This window comes from Mixophyes fleayi, chromosome 2, assembly GCF_038048845.1.
Source record: "Mixophyes fleayi isolate aMixFle1 chromosome 2, aMixFle1.hap1, whole genome shotgun sequence".
Lineage (NCBI taxonomy): Eukaryota > Metazoa > Chordata > Amphibia > Anura > Limnodynastidae > Mixophyes > Mixophyes fleayi.
Genome location: NC_134403.1, coordinates 85,341,053 through 85,364,135, shown reverse-complemented (window position 1 = coordinate 85,364,135; position 23,083 = coordinate 85,341,053). Strand labels below are relative to the sequence as shown.

At 44.9% G+C, this 23,083-nt stretch overlaps 1 protein-coding gene across 2 annotated transcripts in view; it reads right to left on the bottom strand.

The window, feature by feature from the left end:
• The window catches only part of LOC142141217 (retinol dehydrogenase 7-like), a 41,323-nt gene extending 20,130 nt beyond the window's left edge, over positions 1-21,193 (bottom strand). Inside the window, exons 1-5 of one of the 2 annotated variants that reach the window (XM_075199446.1) lie at positions 21,108-21,193; positions 15,931-16,272; positions 14,521-14,779; positions 13,858-14,021; positions 5,788-6,033 (exon numbers count right to left, since the gene is read on the bottom strand). In XM_075199446.1, coding sequence (XP_075055547.1) covers positions 5,813-6,033; positions 13,858-14,021; positions 14,521-14,779; positions 15,931-16,243 — 957 coding nt within the window. In that variant the 5' untranslated portion in view covers positions 16,244-16,272; positions 21,108-21,193 and the 3' untranslated portion in view covers positions 5,788-5,812. Of the gene's footprint in view, positions 1-4,497; positions 6,034-13,857; positions 14,022-14,520; positions 14,780-15,930; positions 16,273-21,107 lie in introns of those variants that run through there. The other variant, XM_075199445.1, reaches the window with a different exon arrangement.
• Between the last annotated feature and the right edge of the window lie 1,890 nt (positions 21,194-23,083).

The following is a 23,083-nucleotide window of genomic DNA, read 5'->3' as shown; positions in this document are numbered from 1 at the left end:
CAGTGTTGGGTATTTTAGTCACTACTTGTTCCTGGCTGGTAAAATGCCCAACTCACCACTAACTAAGAGGGAACAGACAGGGATTTGTTGAACTAGTTTCTTTTATTGGTTGTACTATTTGATGACAGTAGTAGTTAGAGTATTTATTCAATAGTGTGACATTTACATTGTTTTATTTTGTTTTTGGATTTTTAGAAGTATGTGTTGCAAAATGAAAGTGCTGCTTATAAGAGCTGAAGGATGAACTAAGCATGAAGACAATTAAAAGCTAAGGTTATATCACTAAGCTGTAGTTAGCCTCTGGGGTCAAAAGTTTAACTGTGGAGGCGTATGCCTATCTGATGCCACAGGAGAGGGCTAGGTATAGTCTATAAGATTGATGGGTGGGGAGTAAATTATTTTCTTGAGTTCAAGAAGTTGCTCGCCCACCCTCCCTGGTTGGCCGAATTCAGGTGCCTCTTATGGATTCTCAGGCTGTTCTATGCTAACGGTGGCCAGTTCCTGGTATGTCTGGCATGCTTGTGGAGATCCCAGATGGTGAATTGTCAGAAAATGCAATGCAGTCGATGGCCAATGGTTGGGGTGCACATTACATTAGTGGGCACCTTGAACCTGCCTCTCTACTATGAGTCAGCTATAGTCTCAGTCCAAGTACCACCCCTGTGGGTCGCCTTATTGTTGCGCTCCTTTTAGCCCAGATGGGTTGCAGGTTCTGTAGTGCCCAGATGGTCCCGGTAAGGTACATAAGTGCACCAGGGGTGTGCAATGATTGTCCCCCCGTTTGCGGATGTCCCCTAATTGATGCTGGAACATCCTGGTTGCCTGGTGGATGTCGCACTGACTGCTCTTTTCTCCACAACAATATTTGCTAATAAACTCCTTTTAATTTTTCCACATTTATGTCTTGTGCCAATCATTCAAAATAGTTAATTGATTATTAAGAGGTTAAGTGAAGTAAAGCCGTTAAGCATTTTATCACAGTTGGTTCATCTGAGTGCCTGTATGTTCTCAGTAACCAGTAACCTACTTTGACACAACGCTCAGTTTGAAAGATTAATGGAAATACAGTTGTAAGTTAGAGAAGAAAAATCCTAACTAGATATGATGATCACTATTTTCATGGTATGCTCAAAAAAGCCTTAGTGCCAGCAACATAAATACAATATATTTAATAATATTACAATTTCAATGTGTCTGTTAAACAGCTCATTGCAGGCCATTGGTTAAGACATAATTATCAATTATGGTAAACAATTCAATGTGCTCATTAACATTGTACAGCATGGCCGACAGGAACAGATATCCAGATTTGCGTCCAACATACGGCACAAAGTGATTATATGAAGTTTGCCATATTAAAATACAAAACATTGTCAGGAACAAAATACCTGTTACATTTTTTTTATATATTTGCACATAGAGAACTACTGGTGAAGCTAGTGTTATTAATCTACACAGTTCTATAATTAAAGTTGTTTCTGCTTATAACAGCTAAGATGCAACAGTAAGCAAGCAGTCTAGATAGTTCTTGTGACTAATTATTATTATTATTATTATTATTATTATGGTATTTATTAAAAAAATGATGTATTGTAAAATTATAGAATTTGGGCTGTGTCCTTTATATTGTTCTCAGCACTGATGTAAATTAATAAAAGAAGAGTAATGTTCTTGGCTGTATTACTAGGAAGATTGTACACGCACAACACATTTTTGCTAAAGGCATTTCTGGGTTCTTGGTTCAGTCCTACGTAACTACCGTAGGTGTAGGGAGTGCAGCTGCTATGGGGTACAGAGGTCAGGGCCCTGACAATGGGCCGGCAGATGCTGCATCCATTGTACATCTGCCACTGGGTACAGGGTACAGTTCTGCCTAAGACCTGGGAGGTTACAGTGGCATTGCAGGGCTCCTACCCAAGTTTTGCAGTAGTGCAGGGCAATGCACTGTACCTCCTCTGCAGATACTGTATTGGAGAATTACTTATATCAAAACAATATACTATATGTTCTTAATGGAAATATCACATATGACATTGATCAAAAGTTAATAATTAATAAAAATTCAGAATATCTACTTGATTTTATCTTATAATTTGACCAGTTTCATATAGAATAGACCATACTTGCCGGCGTCAAATGACGCGTTTGCGTCATTACGTCACAGGGTCACATGACGCGCATTTTGGAGCCCCGCCCCCCCCCCATCACGCCCACTTCCCCCGGCAGGCTCCCGGGAAACCAACTTTCTAAAGTAGGTAAGTATGGAATAAATGCAAGCATAGAACATGGCTGATGGCTGATGATTACTCAGCAAGGTGAAGATTACAAAGATATGCTCCCATGTAATCCAATTTACATAAATGTTAGGGTTAACCTATGAAAATAAATCAACAATTAATGTCACAACCTGCAAAGGGGAGATATTATTATTATTATTAATTTTTATTTATAGGGCGCCACTAGGTGTCCGTAGCGACGTACATGGACAAACGAAATTACAAAACGAGGTGAGACAGCACAGTACAGTAAACAATAATCACAGTAACTCAGTGAGCTCAAAGCACAGCTAGAGGGGCGGAGGAGGGATATGCTAAACATTCCTTCAGCTAAATGACCAGAAAATGCTTTCTATGGGAAAGTTTAAGCACAAAGCTGGAATAAGATTAAATGTTTTTAAAGGCGTGATATTATTACCATTTATTTATATGGCATCACAGCGCTGTACAGAGAACTCGCATCAGTCCCTGCCCCATTGGGGCTTACAGTCTAAATTCCCTAACACACACAGAGACAGACACACACAAACTAGGGTTGATTTGTTAGCAGCTAATTAACCTACCTGTATGTTTTTGGAGTGTGGGAGGAAACCGGAGCACCCGAAGGAAACCCACGCAAACACAGGGAGAACATACCAACTCCTCATAGATAAGGCCATGGTCGGGCATTGAACTCACAACCCCAGTGCTGTAAGGCAGCAGTGCTAACCACTTAGCCACCATGCTGTGATAGCTGTTTTACATCTTCTTCTTCTGATCTCCACACTGCTTCACACAATTTGCCTCTGACATTTGGGGGACCCTTGTGTGATATATGGCTGGTAATTGGGGTGATTTCTATATATTCCTGTGCAATATGTGACTGGCAATGGAGTTTTTTTGCTATTTATGACAGGAATTGAGGTTTATTTCTATGTAATTTATGATTGGTTGGCAATTGAGTTTGTCTCTGTGCAATGGGGTCTTTCTCCATGCAGTGGTTGACAGTGAAGGGTGCAGTCTGCACACATTAGAGGTTAAACACTCATATTCCTGTTAGGCTGCTGGTCTGATCACCAATCCACAGAACAATATGACAGGGGTTTTCACCTATAGCAGCCGCCTTTCCCTTAGAGCTTGATACGCTCACCGGTACTCAGATGCCCGCAGGACTTAGCTCCAGATGTAGTGTGGGTTGGTAATGCAGGGCCACAGTGGCAGGCCAGGAGACTGGTAGAAAGCAGCGGATAGTCAAAACGATAGCCAAGGTCAAAGGTCACAGGCAAGCAGGGTAGTCAGAAAACACGCCAGAGGTCGGGGTCACAGGCAAGGTAGCAGGGTCCAAGGTACAGGCCAAAAGGGTCAGGGTCACGAGTAAACAGGCAGAGTCCAAAATCCAAGCAGGGGTCATACACAGGAAATCCGACAGAGTATCCACAGGACAGGGCACAGCAAACAGGAGCAGGTCAGCAAGACTGGTTCAGAAAAGCTATAACCGGCAGTGAGGCTCAGACTTCACTGCCTTAAATACTACTGGCAGCTAATCAGAGCCTAGCTCTGCAAGTGTCACATCCCAGAAGCTGATTACATTATTTAGCCCGCAGGCTGGAACTTAATTGCGGGCTCAGCTTCCTACATTGCCGGGACGCGGCGCTGCACAAATAGCGTCCGACCGTTGCCTCAGCAACGGTCGGGTCCTGCCTGGAAGTGACGTCCCGGTCGTCAAGGTGATGGCCGTGACGCTAGAGGGAACTGGAAGCGAGCTGCGGCAGCTGTGAGTACCGCCACGGCTCGTAACAATTCCTAACCTAGAAGTACAGCTATAAAGGCAGTTCCCGAAGTGGAAATTTAGAAGTGACGGTATGAAAAATGGAATAGTAATGTAAGTGAATGGAATTTGATAGTTTTACAATGAAGGCAATAGGAGACGTGAGGTATGACATAACTCCATATACAATTCGAGCAGTGTATTAAAGAATATCCTTGTCCCACAGCACGCATGCAAAGTATTCACCTTTATGCTGTAGTAAGTACATCTCTTTTCACCAATACATGTATTTCAGGTATATACATAATGACTGCTCAGACACGGTACCAGCGCTAGGGATCTGCACCCCAAAAAATGTAAATATAACAACCAAAATATGCGATGGTCTAACCGGGTCTGCCAAAAAAACACTCATGCACAGTATACAATTATGAAGGGTATTTATTAAAACATGATAAAAACCATATAAAAATGGTAAATACAATATAAACACATATGTTCTTATGTCAGTTATACATTATTTCCATACTGTGAGCCCTAGAAAAGTTACCTTTTGTAGTAATGCCTTGCTAACTTCAAATTGCAACAACATTCTTGGGAATAGATTTACTATAGCTTCTAAAAAAGGAAAAATGGAGGTGTTGCCCACAGCAGCCAATCAGATTCAAATTATTTTCTAGAATAAACTAGATAAATGTTAGCTAGAATCTGACTGGTTACTATGGCAACATCTACCGCTTGTTGCATAGCACTAACATTCATACATTGAACACTAACACATACATTTTAATTTGAAATTTTTATTTTAGAAAGTACATAGTTTGATGAGCTCCATCTCCTATAGTGGCTGATGTGGCCAAAACCTATGTTTTGAAAACAAAGTTTTCTATTCCCAGAATTATTATTTCAGAATCTGGTAACATAAAATTATATTTTTGTCAATTAGGCATAAATGATTTGGAAAAATAACTAACTTTTGGAACTGTTAGTATAATTTCAAGTGACCTTCTGTTTTTATAATCATTATTACATCTTCAGCATTCCTTCCCTCTAGCAATTTGTGTATAGACAGTATTCCAACACAACACTTACAACATTCACACATCTCACACAATTTAGCAACAATATCAATATAACTATGTCGAAATTTAAATATGAAAAATTCATGCCACCGTTCTGCTGTAAAGTTCTGATTTTAATGCAATAGGTTATAAAGATTGTCGTGACCCATTTACAAAAGCCAAGTGGATCAAAAACATAAACATTGTTTGGGAGGTGAAGAAAGCTGGATTTGAAATTTAGGACAAGTTCATTTTTACCTACCACATATTAGCCTGGTGTGGAAGGTGAGAGGACGCTACAAATGTATTAGCCTATGGCGGCCTGAACCCGTAATCAGGCAGTGAATATTCAGCTTGGTTTAGTTTAGTTGAGTTTAGCAGCCCTTTAAATATCTGGAGAATGCAAAGTGGATTTCAAAGAGGCAATTAAATAGTTTTAGCCAGGTGAATTAAAAAATGTTACTTAGCACATAATTTAAATTGGCTGTATAGCAAATTTGCAGCCAACTTCTGCTTTAACAGTGATTAGCCTGCAAGAAGTTTGAAAGGGAGATCATATATGATTGGTTGTTGTCTGGAGATGGCTGAATGTGATTGGTGGCTGCGGCTCACAAACTGATCACTGACAAAAGCAGCAATCAGCTATTAACACATTGACTATACAACTCCTTTAACCAAAGTGTGTCTGTGTTTTGCCCCCCACCTGAATGATTCTGCTCTTTTGTGCTTTATTGTGCTTTTAGAGCTGGTTTTGGGGCATTCCAAGATGGCACATAGTCACTAATGAATGTTGGCAGGTAGGAAAGGGGGATGATAAATAGTTTGGCATCCCATCCAGCAGAATAACGGGTCCATGGTTGACAAGCGGTGAGTGCGTGCTCCATACAGTTTGTGACCTTGTATATCTTAGAAGAGGCTAAGGGAACCATATCTTCCATATATTGTAGCACTGTGTATATACAATATAATATATGAAATGTATCATTATTATGATATTTAATACATATCACGATATACAGCTATATACTTATTACTATTTATGATAGGTGTAGGAATCATATACAAAATAAAAATAACAGAAATGAGTAATTACGACTAAACTGTAAATCTTTCATAACCTATTTTATGTTATGTTATAACAAGTATTACATTTTTTTATAGCTTCAAAGATTTGTAAATACAAAAGTAAATGTATATATACTGTGGCTATAAACAATCATCTTGGGTCCTTCTGCAAAATTTGGGCAACCCCAAGAATATATCCTAAAAATCTACTACTCTGACTTCTACTGATTGAATGATCAAGAAGCAAAATTACAACTATGCAGATGGGAATAAGTTTGGATAGCAAGTGGAAATACTCCAGCACATAACCCCACGTGGGGGTTTATGGCCATTTGCCTACATGCATGGTATGTTTGGTTTCAGAGAGAAACTGAGGGAGTCCATAAGATTATTTTGCCATTTTTATTTACAATGCTTTAGCTAGATTATTTTATTATTTTTAAAATTATTTTCATAATACTTTTATTTTCTGTATCAGGGTGACTCTTTTGAGTCAAAAGAGACAAGCTTTGATTTGACTGTGACAATGTTAGATCTCTTGTAACCCATTAAATCACTAAAATGTACTATTAGAACCAAGTGAAAGAGAGACACAAACTTTGACAAGGCTCAGTGACATCAAACTATGACCTGATGGAAGCAGTCTGCTGTCTGCTGTGTTTAGTAAATGTCCTGGATCCTAAAGATAACAGAGGGCGGGGATTCGCCCGATGTAGCATAAACGCTGAGGGGGCAGGTAAGAGAAAAGTAAAGCATAGCAAGAGTTAACTCCACTGGGGGGCAGGGGTCAGCCAATCAGTGGGGAGGTAGGGGGCAGGATTATAGCAGGGAAAGCAGGATAAGGCCAGGTGCTGGCAGTCAACTTCCCCTTTCACTGCTGGAGAGTTTAGGAGTGAGTCCAGTGTCTTCCCTGCTCTGCTGTCCTGGTGAGAGTTTTGTGGGTGAGCGTCCGGCCTTCTCTGCTTTCCTGGTGAGTATTACCGTGCAACTTGTTTTATTATATACTGCTGCAATTGTAGTGGTGCATTGTATTGTATTAGTGTACTGTATTGCTGGTCCCCTCTCGTTTTCCCCCTGCTCTCTCCTATACTACTATCTACATTTCTTCCCCTTTTGCTGCATTTCTCCCCCTATTTCTGCATCTTTCACCCTCTTCTATTTCCTGTTCCTTTTCCGCTATTGCCCCTCCATCCTTGTATCTTTCCCGCCCTTGTCCTCCCTGTATGTTTATTTTGTATTGTTGCATTGATACTGTTGTATTATAGTATATTGTATTGCGGGTTCTCCCCTGTGTTTCCCCTGCTTCCTGCTCATTACATCTGCATTCCCCTCCACAACCCCCGCGTCAGCCAGTTCACGGAGCTGCACCCCCCCCCCCCTCAGGTACACAGTGCCATATCAATATAACAAGAAGGGATAACAGCATTAGTGGGCCCCCAGCTCCGCTCCCACCTTCCCTGTCGGACGTTCTGTTAACCCCTGTGTCCCAGACCCCAGCCCTGGGGACACAGGGCAGCGTTTCAGTCCCCCCTCCACCTCTCAGGTCAGTGGCGGATCCAGGGGGGGGGCGATCGGGGCATTCGCCCCCCCTAGCAGCAAAAAGCTAGGTCCCAGCCGACGATTAAAACGGGAGGGGCAGAGCTAAGCGAGCATGGGGGTGCGGAGCTAAATGTGGGCCAGCCAATCAGAGTGGTCCCAGCCGGCGACCACAACGGGAGGGGACAGGGCCAATCGTGGGCGGAAGGCGGGGTTAACGCAGGCCAGCCAATCAGAGCAAAGGAGGGGCGTGATTATGCAAAATCGCCCCCCCTAAACATAAAGTCTAGATCCGCCCCTGTCTCAGGTCCATCTCAGCCATAGCACCCCTCCCCCTACCTGCAGGCCGTCTGAGGCCCCTAGCAATGGGCAGCAGGAAGTGACCCCCCCTTTGCTGCAGCAGCTTTTGACCCCTAACCCTCCGGGCGCAGCAACAACAGCTGTTCCCACACCCCCACTCCCTCGGTCCTTCCCCAGTACGCTATCCCCCTTTCCACCCCCTTCCCCCCCAGCCCATCCTGTTTCACTCCTCGGCTGCCAACCCCCCAGCCACCGCGGCCCCCCGCAGGGTCCCCTCCTCCTTTCCCCCCGCCGTGCTTCACGGCCACCCAGCCACGTCCTGCCGGCCTTTTGTAGGACACCCCCCCGGCCTGTGGGTCAGGGTGCTAATACCACGTCTTATCCCGCTTTCGTTCATCCTTCCTTCCCTTGGATGAGCGGTACCTTTGGCTGGGCGCCTCATAGCCAGGGGCTCCCCCCCTTTCCTTACCCCGTGTCGGACCCAGCCCTCAGCCTTCCTACCTGCTACCCCCCCAACCCCTCTAACTATGCCCCTTATTTTTCCGTTCCTCCCTGTCCCAGCAGTTTCGGTTTAACCACAGGTGCCTTTGCTTCCACAGTTTCCATCGCGCCCACCCCCTCAGGGGCAGATTTCACGCAGATATCTGCATTAGCCCTTTTAGTGTCATCAGGTTCCCAGAACGTGCAGTTGGTGGCCGGAGGGCCCGGCGCAGGGCAGGGTCAGACGTCTTCTCTGACGGGTTCTCGGGTCACCCCTTGCACGGTCGCACCAAATTTAGCAATCCGGTGCGGGTTAGGTGCCTGAACCCAGTTTAGTAGCGCATTATAGAGAACCATCAGGGCTTGCAGGGTCCTCATCCCGGTCCAGGATGCTCTCTTTCTGTTTCCTCCTCTGCAGGTTCCAAAACGCATACGTCATCGGGACGGGGGTCCAGGCGCGCTTCTTATGCGGAAGTCGCTGCGGGCACGGCCGGAGCATCATCGGGAGCGGATGGTGGTAGCCAGGAGGCAACCGGTGATCTTGCCGGTGGGTTGTCAGGTATGAGCTCTGACTCAGGCTCTTATTCCTCTGAGAGTGAGGCTCCAGCCAGGTCCAGGAGTTCGAAAGTGAGGTTAATAAGGCTGCTGGAGAGGAAGTTGAGTGGTACCCGCCGGAGAGCGGAGGTGGTGAATAACTGCCCCAGTGGCAGGTTGACGGGTGATGATGTGGTGCGCTGTTCCAATACAGCCGTCCTGCGGGACATAAAAAACAGGGTGCGTGGCAAGATACGCACAGGTCGGTTTGTAGACATGTTTGCCATTACCAACAAGGCGAAGGACGATTTGGCAACAGCAATGTCACGCTCTGGCGTGGGTGAGGAGGTCTATAAGAATTTTAACAACTGGTTAGAGGGGTTCCTGGTGTTCGCAGCCTGTTATCTGGAAAGCAGGCCGGAGGAACATATGAACATCATTAAATACATATTCTTGATACAAGGTATGCACACTTGCTCCAGAGGTAACATGTGGAGACGGTATGACGAAGCGTTTCGCAGGAAACAAGATGGTTTAATTGTGATGGACCTGGGCTGTAAGGATGTGGAAGTGTGGCTGGAAGTGACACAGCCCAGATCAGGAGCAAGTGATGCAGGGGCATGAAGGCAGAGGCAACCTTCGAGTAGATTGGCCCAGCCCTTTCGTGGAAAGTGTTTTGCATATAACGGGGGCCATTGTGACAGAGGGGGGGCCTGTAAGTTTAAGCATGCCTGTGCCACGTGTGGAGGAGGGCACCCCAGAAGGGAATGTACCAAGAGGAGTGGTCCAGGTGCCACGGGAAGAACCCCCGCAGGAGCTCCTGCACAGTAAGGCCTTTTCTCCCATTGTATTGTCTGAGCTGGATAAATGGCTGGGTTGGTACCCCAATAGACAGGCTTCAGAGTTTTTAGGGGAAGGTTTAGGCATGGGTTCAAGTTACCAGTAAGTGGGGATATTCATACGGGTTCGCCCAGGAACCTGAAATCTGCGCGAGAATTGCCTTTGGTTGTACGGGAGAAAGTGGATAAAGAGGTTGAGTTGGGAAGAATGTGTGGTCCCTTTGCTACTCCCCCTATTCAAGGTCTGGTCATTTCCCCGGTAGGTGTAGTACCAAAGAAGGAGGTGGGTAAGTTTCGGCTGATACAGCATCTGTCTCACCCTCAGGGTATGTCCGTGAATGACGCGATTGGAGAATCTGAATGTTCAGTGGTGTATCAATCATTTGAGGACGCTTTGTTGATACTGCAGCGCTGCGGTGCTGGGGCGTTGTTGGCGAAGCTCGATATTGAGTCAGCATTTAGGCTGCTGCCTTTGCATCCATCTTCATTTAAATACATGGGTTTTCATTTGCCAGGGGGTTATTTCGTGGATAAATGTTTGCCTATGGGCTGTTCAGCGTCTTGCGCATTTTTCGAGTGTTTCAGCAATTTTCTACATTGGTGTCTGGTTGCGGGGACAGGGCATCAAAAGTGTGGCCCATTACCTGGATGATTTCTTGTTCATTGGGCCAAGTGGGTCCACGCTGTGTCAGGGTTTGTTGTTTTATGCTCAGTCATTGTTTAATATTATGGGAGTTCCGGTGGCTGCGGACAAGTCAGAAGGTCCGACGGATAGATTGTCATTCCTGGGTATTGAAATTGACACCAGAGCAGGGTGTTGTAGGCTCCCTGTGGAGAAGGTAGCTAAGCTGAAGGGTGTGATTGACTCGTTGCAGGACAGGGCCAAGGCTCAGTTAAAGAAGGTTCAATCCCTGCTTGGTTTACTTAATTTTGCTTGTCGGGTTATCCCCATGGGCAGGGTTTTTTGCAGGAAATTGGAGAGGGCTACAGTCGGGGTGATGAAGGCTGGTCATATGGTAAGGATTTCCGGGGAGATTAGGGATGATCTGGTCATGTGGCGTTTGTTTTTGGAGAACTTCAATGGGGTTTGTTTGTGGTTGCCGCCAGCTGCCAATAATGCGGAGCTTCAATTGTTTACAGATGCAGCTGGTTTGTCTGGTTTTGGGGCGTACCTGAACGGGGAGTGGTGTGCGGCCGCGTGGCCTCCATCGTGGCATCAGGAAGGGCTCACAAGAAATCTCTTATTACTGGAATTGTTCCCAATTATTGTAGCGATGAAATTGTGGGGAAATTGCCTGAGAGACAAGAGTATAGTTTTTTGGTGCGATAATTTCGGAGAAGTGCTTGCTATCAACAATCAGAAGGCTACATCCCCTCCGGCGCTGAGGCTATTGAGGCATCTAGTATTCAAGTGCTTATCGTGTAACATTACCTTTAGGGCGAGGCATGTACCTGGGTCTGATAATGGGATTGCAGATGCTTTGTCTAGGTTTGATTGGTTTAGGTTTCGTTTGCTAGCCCCTGGGCCTAGGGAGTCTGGTGTTTCATGCCCTGATTTTGTCTGGCAGATTATAAGGCCGGGATAGCGGAATTGGCAAGGCAGTCGATAGCGCCAGATACCTTGAAGAAATATCAGGAGGCTTGGTCATCTTGGGAAGGGTATTCTGCATCAAGGGAGGCCGCAGGTAAGACTGATCAGCAGCGCATATTGTCTTTTGTGTGACATTGTTTTCAGGAGGGTAAGTCTTAGCCTCACATGGTGTCAGTATTGGCAGGTATTTCAATCGTTTTGCAGTTGCACAGTAGGCCAGACATTACTAAGCAGAGGCTGGTTCGCAGGGCAGTAAAGGGTTGGGCTAGGATGTCCCCAGCGGCGGAAGATGGACGTAGGCCCATTGATAAAGTATTATTGGCGGGGCTGATCAAGGTTATACCGCTGGTAGCTAGCAATGTCTCTGAGGCTGCTTTGTTTAAGTTATCCTTCTCAATGGCCTTTTTCGGTGCTTTCAGAATAAGGGAGTTGGTGGCATCTTCCAGGTGGGCATCCGGGTCAGGGTTACTTCGCAGGAATGTGGTGGTAAAGAGCGATGACTTGGCGTGTAAAATACATAGGTGAAAGACAGATCCGCTGAGTAGAGGGCGGTGGATTACCTTGCATCGGAGCGGAGACAGTACAGTTTGTCCAGTTGAGCTGGCTAGGTTGTATGAGGGCATGGCCCCCTCCCCGGGTGGAATTGGCTTAGGCACCATGATGGTTCCCCCCTTACAAAGTACCAGTTTTCAGCTGTTTTCAAGAAGTGCGCTGCGAAGCTTGGCTTGAATATCGCATATTATGGGACATATTTATTCAGAATAGGAGCAGCTACCGTAGCGGCTGAAGAGGGTGCTACAGAGCAGGACATTAAGAAGTTGGGGAGGTGGAATTCAAAGTGTTTTGGGAAATATGTTCTGCCACCTGTGGCATTGTAGGGTGTGGGTATCAATTCCGTGAGGCTGACGCATGACAAAGGTTGCTTACCTTGTTGAGAGGAGGCGCGGAGGGTTTCGCCATTTTCTTTTCTTCGGGGGCCTGATTGGCTGTTGGCACCCCGGGGTTTCTGGTTTTACCTCTGCATGGGTCACCCTATATTGCACAAACGGTGGTGTTTTCCTTCTCGATAGTTATTAAACGTGTTTTACGGCTCTGGTTGACACACATATCAATCCATTTTACAGGTTCCCGTCAGGATGGCAAAAATATTTGGTTGGTGGGTCATTCATTCATCTTTTGGGCCGGTCAAAGTGGGCCCGCTCATAACTCGGCCAGATACACCCAGGCAAGTTCAGTGAGGTGGATAGATCGTAGGGGGCTGTGTTGGGAGTCGCTTTTGAAGGTTCTAAGGGATAGCGAGGTCAGGTTCAGACGCCCTTCGGTAATTATAATCCACCTCGGGGGCAACGACTTGGGTAAGTGGAAAGGTGTTGAGCTTATAGTAAGGATCAAAGCGGATATTAGAGCTATTAAACAACATTGGCCAACAGTACACCTCATCTGGTCGGATATCATCCCTAGAATAAGCTGGAGGGGGGCGGTTAGGCCAACCCGTATTGAAAAGGCTCGCGGGAAGGTTAACAGGGCTGCGAGGAGAATATTCTCAGAAATAGGGGGCGAGTTTATCAGCTACCTGGGCATCAGAGCACGTTTCACAATTCTATATAGGCCTGATGGGGTGCATTTGGCGGATGCAGGGTTAGAGTATTTCATAGAGCAGATCTTTAGTGTTTTGGCTATGAGAGGTCAGTTGGTGGCGGGCTTGGGTTCCTAGTGGGACCCAGCTGTGGCGGTAAGCAGCCCAGTCAGCAGACAATTTGGTCACACTCATGACGCAGTAGGCCCTCCCCCCATAGGGGGGAGCCCTTAGGGAGTATACCCCTTCGGGTTTAGGGGGCTCCGCTTGGGCGGGGGGGCCCCAGCCGTACTCAATTTAGCGGGGCGGAGTTAGATAGCGCATGGGTGTGGCTTAGGGGCTGATTGGTCTGCTTATATTGGCCACCTCTTCTTAATATATTGAACATTTCAATAAATTACTGACCTTTCATTTAGCCAAAACAAAGTCTCAGTGTATTTATTTCATAGTGGTATGTTAACTCTGTCAATAACACTGTAAAGGTAAGATGTCACCCGTTAAGCGGATTATAAGATTGATCCCTGCACATTGCTACAATCAAATGCATTCAGTGACAGTCCAGTTCCAGCAGTGGTGGAATGCACTGGTGCTGCCGCAAGTGGTTAAGAATGTTGTTTATATCCATCTTTAATTATGCAAATATCATTGGCTGTACAGAGCAACTAATATCACCCAGTTTGTAAGAGAAAGTTACATTAACTCATGATATATTTGATAAAATCATAAGCAAATGTATGCTTGAAGAATTCAAATAAAAAAAACCATTTGGAAGTGTTTTCATCTGCAAGAGAAACAGTTTAACTTCAGTTTTTCTTCAATACTATCTCAGAATACATTTGAATAAAACCTTACATTTGGATAAGTAATGTTCTCCATAGGTCTCCTTGGTTTCAGTTGGCAGAGACTCCCATGTTTCCTTCAAGTTCTTCTTTAACAAAGGCAAGTTGGAAAAGGCAGTTTTGAAACCACCTGGCTCAATTATGGAAACTTTAACACCAAAATCACTAAGTTCCCTCCTAAAAACATAAATATGTTAGAAGTAGACTACAAAGAATAAATATAGAGAATGTACCTGTAAAACAATCTCATTCGATATGATCTATAATTCTGCATGCTCCCGCAACAGAGATTGGGTTCTTAATAATAACCATTAATAAGGGTGTGTCTTTTTGTTCTTACCAGAATCACGGTGAGACAGCTTGGCTATTATAACCGCTATATAATTGTATCACAGGATATTATTTGATTTAATGATAACTCCGGTTGATTAAAGTTTTGAAGTATTGAGATAGGGCAGGGTGTGACCGAAGGCTTCCCATAAGAGAGTCAGCTCTTGGGTCAAACATTGATGGTACCAGTTTTGAATTAATAGTGTGCATCTGATATAAAAAGAGGGAAATGTAATAATTTGTAGACAAAACAGGTGATTGTGTTATGATTAACCCATTTTCACAAACACATTATGCAGGCTCAGATAAGTGCTGGTTTGTAACAATATGTAGAACAAACTGTTACCTTAGTGTGTCTGAGAAAGCTTCTACGCCGTATTTGGAGATACTGTAACCACCATCAGTGAAAGCAATTCTGCCAAGCATACTGGCAACATTAACAATTCTTCCTTGAGCTCTTCTGATAAAGGGCAGCAGTGTCAGTGTCACATCAATCAGCCCTAGTAAATTCACTTGTAAAATACTTAAAAAATCTTCTTTTTTCAGCCATCCATTGGGAACAAATTTACCACCAATGCCAGCATTGTTCACCAAACCCCAGAGTCCTACAAAAATGTATTATGGAATACTTTAATGATGTAAGAGTCAGATCATTATATACATTATATATATATATATATACACACACACACACACACACACACACACACACACACACAATACCATTAGAATAGATTATATTGTACTATATATGATAATGTATATTATATAGTGATTATATGGCATTATGATTCAATTTTCATAGACACACACATTATTAACTGGTTTGCATTTAGTGTGGACGCTATCCTAGGAACACAATCTAAGTAATTATATATCCCGCATGCTCCTGCGAAAACCCCATCCGCCATTATTTTTACTGTGGAAGACTACCCAACTACCCAATAACAGAGGTAATCTAGTCATGTGCTTATTTTGAACACTCAGCCATGGCTGTTAATGAAACAATTGATATTAATTTCCATTTTAACAGCAGACCAGAGCATCACTTGAAACTAGCTTTGCTCAGCCTGTTAAATCTTCTCCATGCTCTGCACTGGCTGTCAGGTACAGCAAATCCAGAAAGTCTGTCTCACTTCTTTAAGTTGGTACTCTATGGAGGGGACCCATTTAAACAACAAGGGTAACCATAGAATCTGATATTTGGGGAATGAGAAGAATTCCTGTGGGGATAAAAACTTGGTTGGAGTTCTACTTATTTAGTTTACTTATGAGCTTCAGTGGTGGGAAATAAAATAATTGCAGTGATTCAGGAGCCTAATCAGTGGTCTATGTAGCTTTCTCCATTGTGTACCTCTAGATACAAATGGCAGACCTTGAATTTCAGGTTGCTCTTAAAACTTTGAATCATAGGGGCGCGATTCAATTCGGCCACGCTATTCTAGGAATAACGCGGCGCTAATAGTATTACCGTCAATATGGTAATTTTATCCCGGATTTTTGCTTGAGCCCCCGAGGGCTGCGAGCAAAAATGTGCGTTAAAATTACCATATTAACGGTAATACTGCACACTATTACTGTAGTAACGGCAATAGTGCGCCAGCCACATTATTCCTAGAATTAAGCGGCCAAACTGAATTGGTCCCATAGACTCATAAACAGCAAACAAATTTGTTTTTTGAATGTTGATATGTTTCTAAAGCAGTTCATATTATTTGCTTTTATTATACATAAATATAACAAAACTGTAACCTACCTTTCTCTCCAACAATATGAGACACCCACTCTGCAGCAGAGCTTACGCTCTTGCTGTCAGAAACATCCAGTATTATAGTCTGCAGTCTGCTGGAGGTCTCCTTCTTCAGGTTCTCAGCCCCTGTCTCAGTCAGACAAGCAGCTAGAACCCTCATTCCACGTCTGTCCAGCTGCCTCGCCAGCAGGTTCCCAAATCCTGAGTCACATCCAGTAATGAAGACATATTTATCTGACAGATTCTCCAGTATCTGACTCTGTCTGTACCATCTATACAAGAAAATCAGAGCCAACACCACCAGTAGAGGGAGCCACATGATGGAGGCAGTTACGTCTCACTGTAACTCTGAAAATATAATAAGAGAATGGATATAATTGATACTTAAACTTTTTTTAGTGTTTTTGGGAGCTGCAAATACGCCATTTTCACTGTTACCTGTGGGCACTGTCATCTACAAGACACATGTGGTCTGCTTCTAGGCATATCTGGTGCATTTTAATGGCACATACACACAGACAGGGACCTTTTCCATAGTAATAATTATAGAAGTATTGCTTATTACTTACTATATGAAACTCTACACTTACATGTCAATGTTCTATTTGTCATTGTGGTGTGTTCTACCACACAAGCACATGATTTAAAGTTCCATAACTTCAACAATGCTTTTTGTTTAGTTTTGTGTAGCACATATTTCTTTGCCTGATCCCTGTTTATATTTTCATACTATTACAGACCTAACATGTAGACAAGTATTTTATTAAAGTCATTTTATCGCTTACCAATAAAACATTGTCCAATGCGATTGTTGTGGTTCCAACGCACAATGTATTTAATTGCAAAATATAGCAGGATTTAACAGCAAGCCATTGTTACACATTAAAGATGTTAAAATAAAGCAGGAAAGTCTAAAAGCACCGAATACATTACATCTTCCTTATAGTGTCCACCCAGGTTCAATGAATGCAGCCAGGCTCTCATGTTGGCAGGATCAAAAAGAGCTAGAACAAAAAACAGCATGCTTGTATATAGTCTACAGATAACACTTAGTGAGGTCTTTATTGGTCCAGGGTTTATGATATTCCAGTTCCTTGCAAGTTATAGGTCCGTTCATTCGATCCTTACAAAGGGTGAGGGGCAACTTCCCCTAACCATTGTTCTTATGTTTTGACACTGAATGACCAGTACAAACTGACCCACACAAAAGTATTTTTGAGTATTAATCCCATATTGCTTGTATCTTGTGATCGCTGCTCTGTCCACACCGGGCTAATGCTGGTGAAATAAGCTTTAATATGAGACCAAACTCTTTACCTTTTAAAACACCTGAACCATAAATACCTTTACTACAGTATTATATATGCTTAAATAAAAAATCTAATACATTTTACTAATAAATGAATGTGGAGTGGAACCTTATTAAATATGAACTATATATAAGTGTATGCGTGCGTTATTTATCGTGCGATTGCGCCCTGACATGTGGAGTACTGATCGCAATCGCACAGTAAAACAATATTAATCGATATACTTTCTTTCATCCAATTATTCGACTTTGATAATTTCATGCCCAACAACTATGAGGGATGACATGTACTGGGGGCACAATTACGATGGATGACATGTACTGGGGGCACAACTATGAGGGATGACATATACTGGGGGCACAACTATGAGGGATGACATGTACTGGGGGCACAACTATGAGGGATGACATATACTAGGGGCACAACTATGAGGGATGACATGTACTTGGGGCACAACTATGAGGGTCAATATGTACTGGGGCACAATTACAATGGATGACATGTACTGGGGGCACAACTATGAGGAATGACATATACTGGGGGCACAACTATGAGGGATGACATGTACTGGGGGCACAACTATGAGGGATGACATGTACTGGGGGCACAACTATGAGGGTTAACATGTACTGGGGGCACAACTATGAGGGTTAACATGTACTGGGGGCACAATTACGATGGATGACATGTACTGGGAGCACAACTATGAGGGTTAACATGTACTGGGGGCACAACTATGAGGGATGACATGTACTGGGGGCACTACTATGAGGGATAACATGTACTGGGGGCACAACTATGAAGGTTAACATGTACTTGAGGGATTTAGTAATCTACAGTAAGTGGGTAATTAATCTACAGTCTTTGATTGGTTGGAAGATGTTTAGATCCCTTAAAGCGCATCAGGATTGCTACTTTTTCCAGTACAAGTGGCTGCTTGATTCTATTAGCACTTGACCTCTTAATCAATGGCAGTAGCAGCCTTCATGGAGGAGTGCAATAGCGGAGGTGCCTTGGAGCCAATTTATGTTTCTGTGGATGCCTGCAAATTCCATCTAGCTTATGGGTTGGTAATTTTGACAACTTCATTTACTGTGTCCAGGTCGCAGATGCACACCTAAAAATATGGAGATCTACTATGCAGAACAAGTTCTTATTCTAACTGTGCCTGATACAACTTATGGTTTTTGCAAGTCACTTATTCACAATGTTGTTGACACGCTAATACTTAGCCAGTCTTATATTTTAAGCATCATGACAGATGTGGAACTTTGATATGGTCTTGTGTACTGAGGTCATATTTTTCTATCTAATATTTTAGTATGTTGATATTATTCACATGTAAGCACCTTGACAACAGCCCATTCTGGAAATGAAATATTTAATTTTATGGTTTTATATGTTTTAATAAATTAGAGTGTAAAACAATCTTGGGAATGTTTTTAGGTTTTTTCCTGACCTTTTTTATGTGATGTTCCATAAATTAATTAAATATATTATTTTAGCTTTGGATATACACTCTGGGCCAGATTCATTTAGGAAAGTTAAGCAAAAAAATTGAGTAACTTTTCACCTTGGCAACACCATGTTGCATTGGAGGGAGAGGTAAAAGTAAAATGTGATGGCAGATTTATAATTGGGGTAGGGCACGTCCTAGATCAACTTTACATTTCAGTGTAAAAATAACCTATCAAGTATCTGTGTGCTACATGCAAAAACAGCCAGTATTTTCCTTATGTGCAAAATGAAAATCTAATTTACATCCCTTGTATTGTAACATGGTTTTGTCCAGGAGAAAACTTAGTCATTTTTTGGCCTTACTTTCCTTATTGAATAAGGCCATCTGTGCTTAACTTTCTCTGGGTTTTATAGTTTTTACTCTGGATTGGCAAATACCATTTGGGTAAGCAGCATGTGTGTATACAAACTTTGATTTCAGGGGCACACTACATAACTGATCAAATGCTTCACTCCTCCCCGACTTCCCCCTCCAATCATTCAGCCCTTCACTCTTTCCAGCACTGACCCCAAACTTCTTATCTTGTGTTAATCAATCAAAATGGGAGAGGTGGCATCTTCTGCTCCTTTGTGCAAACTAGTAGTGTGACACAGGGCTGTGACATCATAGGCCAGTACAACAGACACCGGCTTATCACTGAAAAGAAGGAGCAGCAGCATGATGTGTATGATCAGCAAACGGCAGTTTCACAATTAATAAGCTGCTGGCTGCTGCCCCTACATATCAGTGGCAAGTGCCTAGTGTGCGGGTGTGCCACTATATTGCTCAGTGTTCTAGATGCCCCTAAAAATTGGTGCCCTAGACCAAAACCGGATTTAGACCTCATGGGGTCCTAGGCAAGATATTGGTTTGCCCCTCCCCCCTGTCTCTGAAACAATACATAGCACTATATTTTTTTAGCATAGCATATACTCCTATAGTTAAGTAGAAGGGTAAGCTATGTGCTGCCGCACATCATACTGCTCTTCCTGCATCTCATCACACTGTGCCCTCTCTGCCCAGCATCTTCACACATGCCCCCTCTCTGCCTAGCACCTTCAACCCCTGTCTGCCCAGCACCTTCACACATGCCCCCTCTCTGCCCAGCACCTTCACACATGCCTCCTCTCTGCCCAGCACCTTTGCCCCCTCTCTGCCCAGCACCTTCACACATGCCCCCTCTTCCCAGCACCTTCACCTCCTCTCTGCCCAAGCACCTTCACACATGCCCCCTCTCTGCCTAGCACCTTTGCCCCCTCTCTGCCCAGCACCTTCACACATGCCCCCTCTCTGCCCAGCACCTTCACCCCTCTCTGCCCAGCACCTTCACACATGCCCCCTCTCTGCCCAGACCCTTCACACATGCCCCCTCTCTGCCCAGGACCTTCGCCCTCTCTATGCCCAGCACCTTCACACATGCCCCATCTCTGCCCAGCACCTTCACCCCTCTCTGCCCAGCACCTTCACACATGCCTCCTCTCTGCCCAGCACCTTCACACATGCCCCCTCTCTGCCCAGGACCTTCACCCCCTCTCTGCCCAGCACCTTCACACATGCCCCCTCTCTGCCCAGCACCTTCACCCCCTCTCTGCCCAGCACCTTCACACATGCCCCCTCTCTGCCCAGCACCTTCACCTTCACACATGCCCCTCCTTCACACATGCCCCCTCTCTGCCCAGCACCTTCACACATGCCACTCTCTGCCCACCTTCACACATGCCCCTCTCTGCCCAGCACCTTTGCCCCCTCACTGCCCAGCACCTTCACACATGCCCCCTCTCTGCCAAGCACCTTTGCCCCCTCTCTGCCCAGCACCTTCACACATGCCCCCTCTCTGCCCAGCACCTTCACACATGCCCCTCTCTGCCCAGCACCTTCACACATGCCTCCTCTCTGCCCAGCCCCTTTCCCCTCTCTGCCCAGCACCTTCACCCCCTCTCTGCCCAGCACCTTCACCCCCTCTCTGCCCAGCACCTTCACACATGCCCCTCTCTGCCCAGCACCTTCACACATGCCCCCTCTCTGCCCAGCACCTTCACCCCCTCTCTGCTCAGCATCTTTGCCCCCTCTCTGCCCAGCACCTTCACACATGCCCCCTCTCTACCCAGCACCTTCACCGCTCACTGCCCAGCACCTTCACACATTCCCCCTCTCTGCCCAGCACCTTCACACATGCCCCCTCTCTGCGCAGCACCTTTACCCCCTTTCTGCCCAGCACCTTCACACATACCACCTCTCTGCCCAGCACCTTCACCCCCTCTTTGCCGAGCACCTTCACACATGCCCCCTCTTACACTGCAACTTCAATCTCACTCACACACACACACACACACACACACACACTATCTCTCTGTCACATTACCCCTTCCTCTTACCTTTTTCTACATGAGTCACTCCAGGAACAGACAGAAATGCTGCAGCTCCTGCACGATAGTGGCTAAATCCCCTTCAGCTTAGGTACCTTCTGACATCACAGGGTCTGACATCACAGGGTCATGTGATCACAGCGGTCACATGGTACACAATGAAGGCGGGCTAATGGAACTCTATGGTAGTCAGTGTGCAGGAGCTGTAGCATTTCTGTCTGTTTCTGGTTACTAGTCTAGAAAAAGGTAAGAGCAAGGAGTAATGTGACAGGGAGCTAGTATGTGTGAGATTGAAGCTGCAGTGTAAGAGGGGGGCATAGGTGCTGGGGCAGAGAGTGGGGCATGTATGAAGGTGCTGGGCAGAGATGGGGGCATGTGTGAAGGTGCTAGGGCAGAGAGGGGGGCATGTGTGACGCAGCAGGGCAGAGATGGGGGCATGTGTGATGCTGCAGGGCAGAGAGGGGGGCATGTGTGAAGGTGAACGGCAGAGAGGGGGCATATGTGAGTAAAGCATGTGGGCAGAGAGGGGGGTATGTGTGAGTAAAGCATCATCATCATCATCATTTATTTATATAGCGCCACTAATTCCGCAGCGCTGTACAGAGAACTCACTCACATCAGTCCCTGCCCCATTGGGGTTTACAGTCTAAATTCCCTAACACACACACACACAGACAGAGACAGACTAGGGTCAATTTGTTAGCAGCCAATTAACCTACCAGTATATTTTTGGAGTGTGGGAGGAAACCGGAGCACCTGGAGGAAACCCGCGCAAACACGGGGAGAACATACAAACTCCTCACAGATAAGGCCATGGTTAGGAATTGAACTCATGACCCCAGTGCTGTAGGGCAGATGTGCTAACCACTACGCCACCGTGCTGCCCCAAGTGGGCAAAGGGGGAACGTGTGTGAGTAAGCATGTGGGCAGACGGGGCATGTGAAGGAGAAGTATCTTCCCCACACGGCCTCTCCTCAACCAACAATACCCTGACAACACTCACCATCTATTCTCTGATATTCCCCATGACAAGTGCTCATTATCTTTTCCCTCACAGGCCCCCTGCCCACAATCGTGTCTCACTGCCGCCCACCAGCTTTTCCCTCACATACACCGCTGTCTCAATACCGACACCTCTCTTACTTCAAAATGAGAAGAGGCACCTTTTATTTGAAAGAGAAGCAGAGCCTTACCAGCAAGTGAGATTATAATACAGAGACTGTTATTTCCATAGATGTTGTGGTTTTGTTTTTTATACTGTATTTAGTCACATTTTACTCAGATGATATTTTCATTACAGGCCATGAGTATATTTGATTTTCTCACAACACCGTACATAAAAGACTTTTATCAATTATCTCACAAAAATAACAATACATCCAGTTTACTAGGCACTTTTTTTAGGTGTCATGCTTCAGCCTTCTCACTAAATTTTGCTATTTTTCAGGCATTCATTGTGGGACACCAGGAACCATTGGATAATAGTGTAGGGACCAGGCAAAAGGGCAATATAAGACATTCTGGAAGTTCACTGACACTGCTCCTGCTCTATACCCCACTCCTGTTATGCCCTCAGTTTAGATTAATTGTCCAGCGTGGCAGGGCATATTTTTTATTTTTGGGGGGGTCTCCAAAGTCTGCGACTTCAGTATCACAGCGCGGCTGATTGTGTAATGCTCTGAGCGGAAGAACGGAGGTAACGAGGTGGTGTTTATGCTAATGCCCCCACTTATAGTGCTGGATTCCTCTGCAGGACTTGGCAATAATTGCTACAGGGGTTCCAGGCAGTGTTTGAAGGAATGGCAGTTACTGCTTCACAGTGCTCTGTAGGATGGCAAGACTGAGTGTTAACCTTTCCCACCACAGTGCTGGAAGATGTCTTTAGCAAGATGATGTGGGCCACAGGAATGGATACCTCTTAGTTGGGGCAGGCTTCATGTTTCCTTAAGGGGCCTGGGTCAGGTGGGCGATACTGGGTATATGTA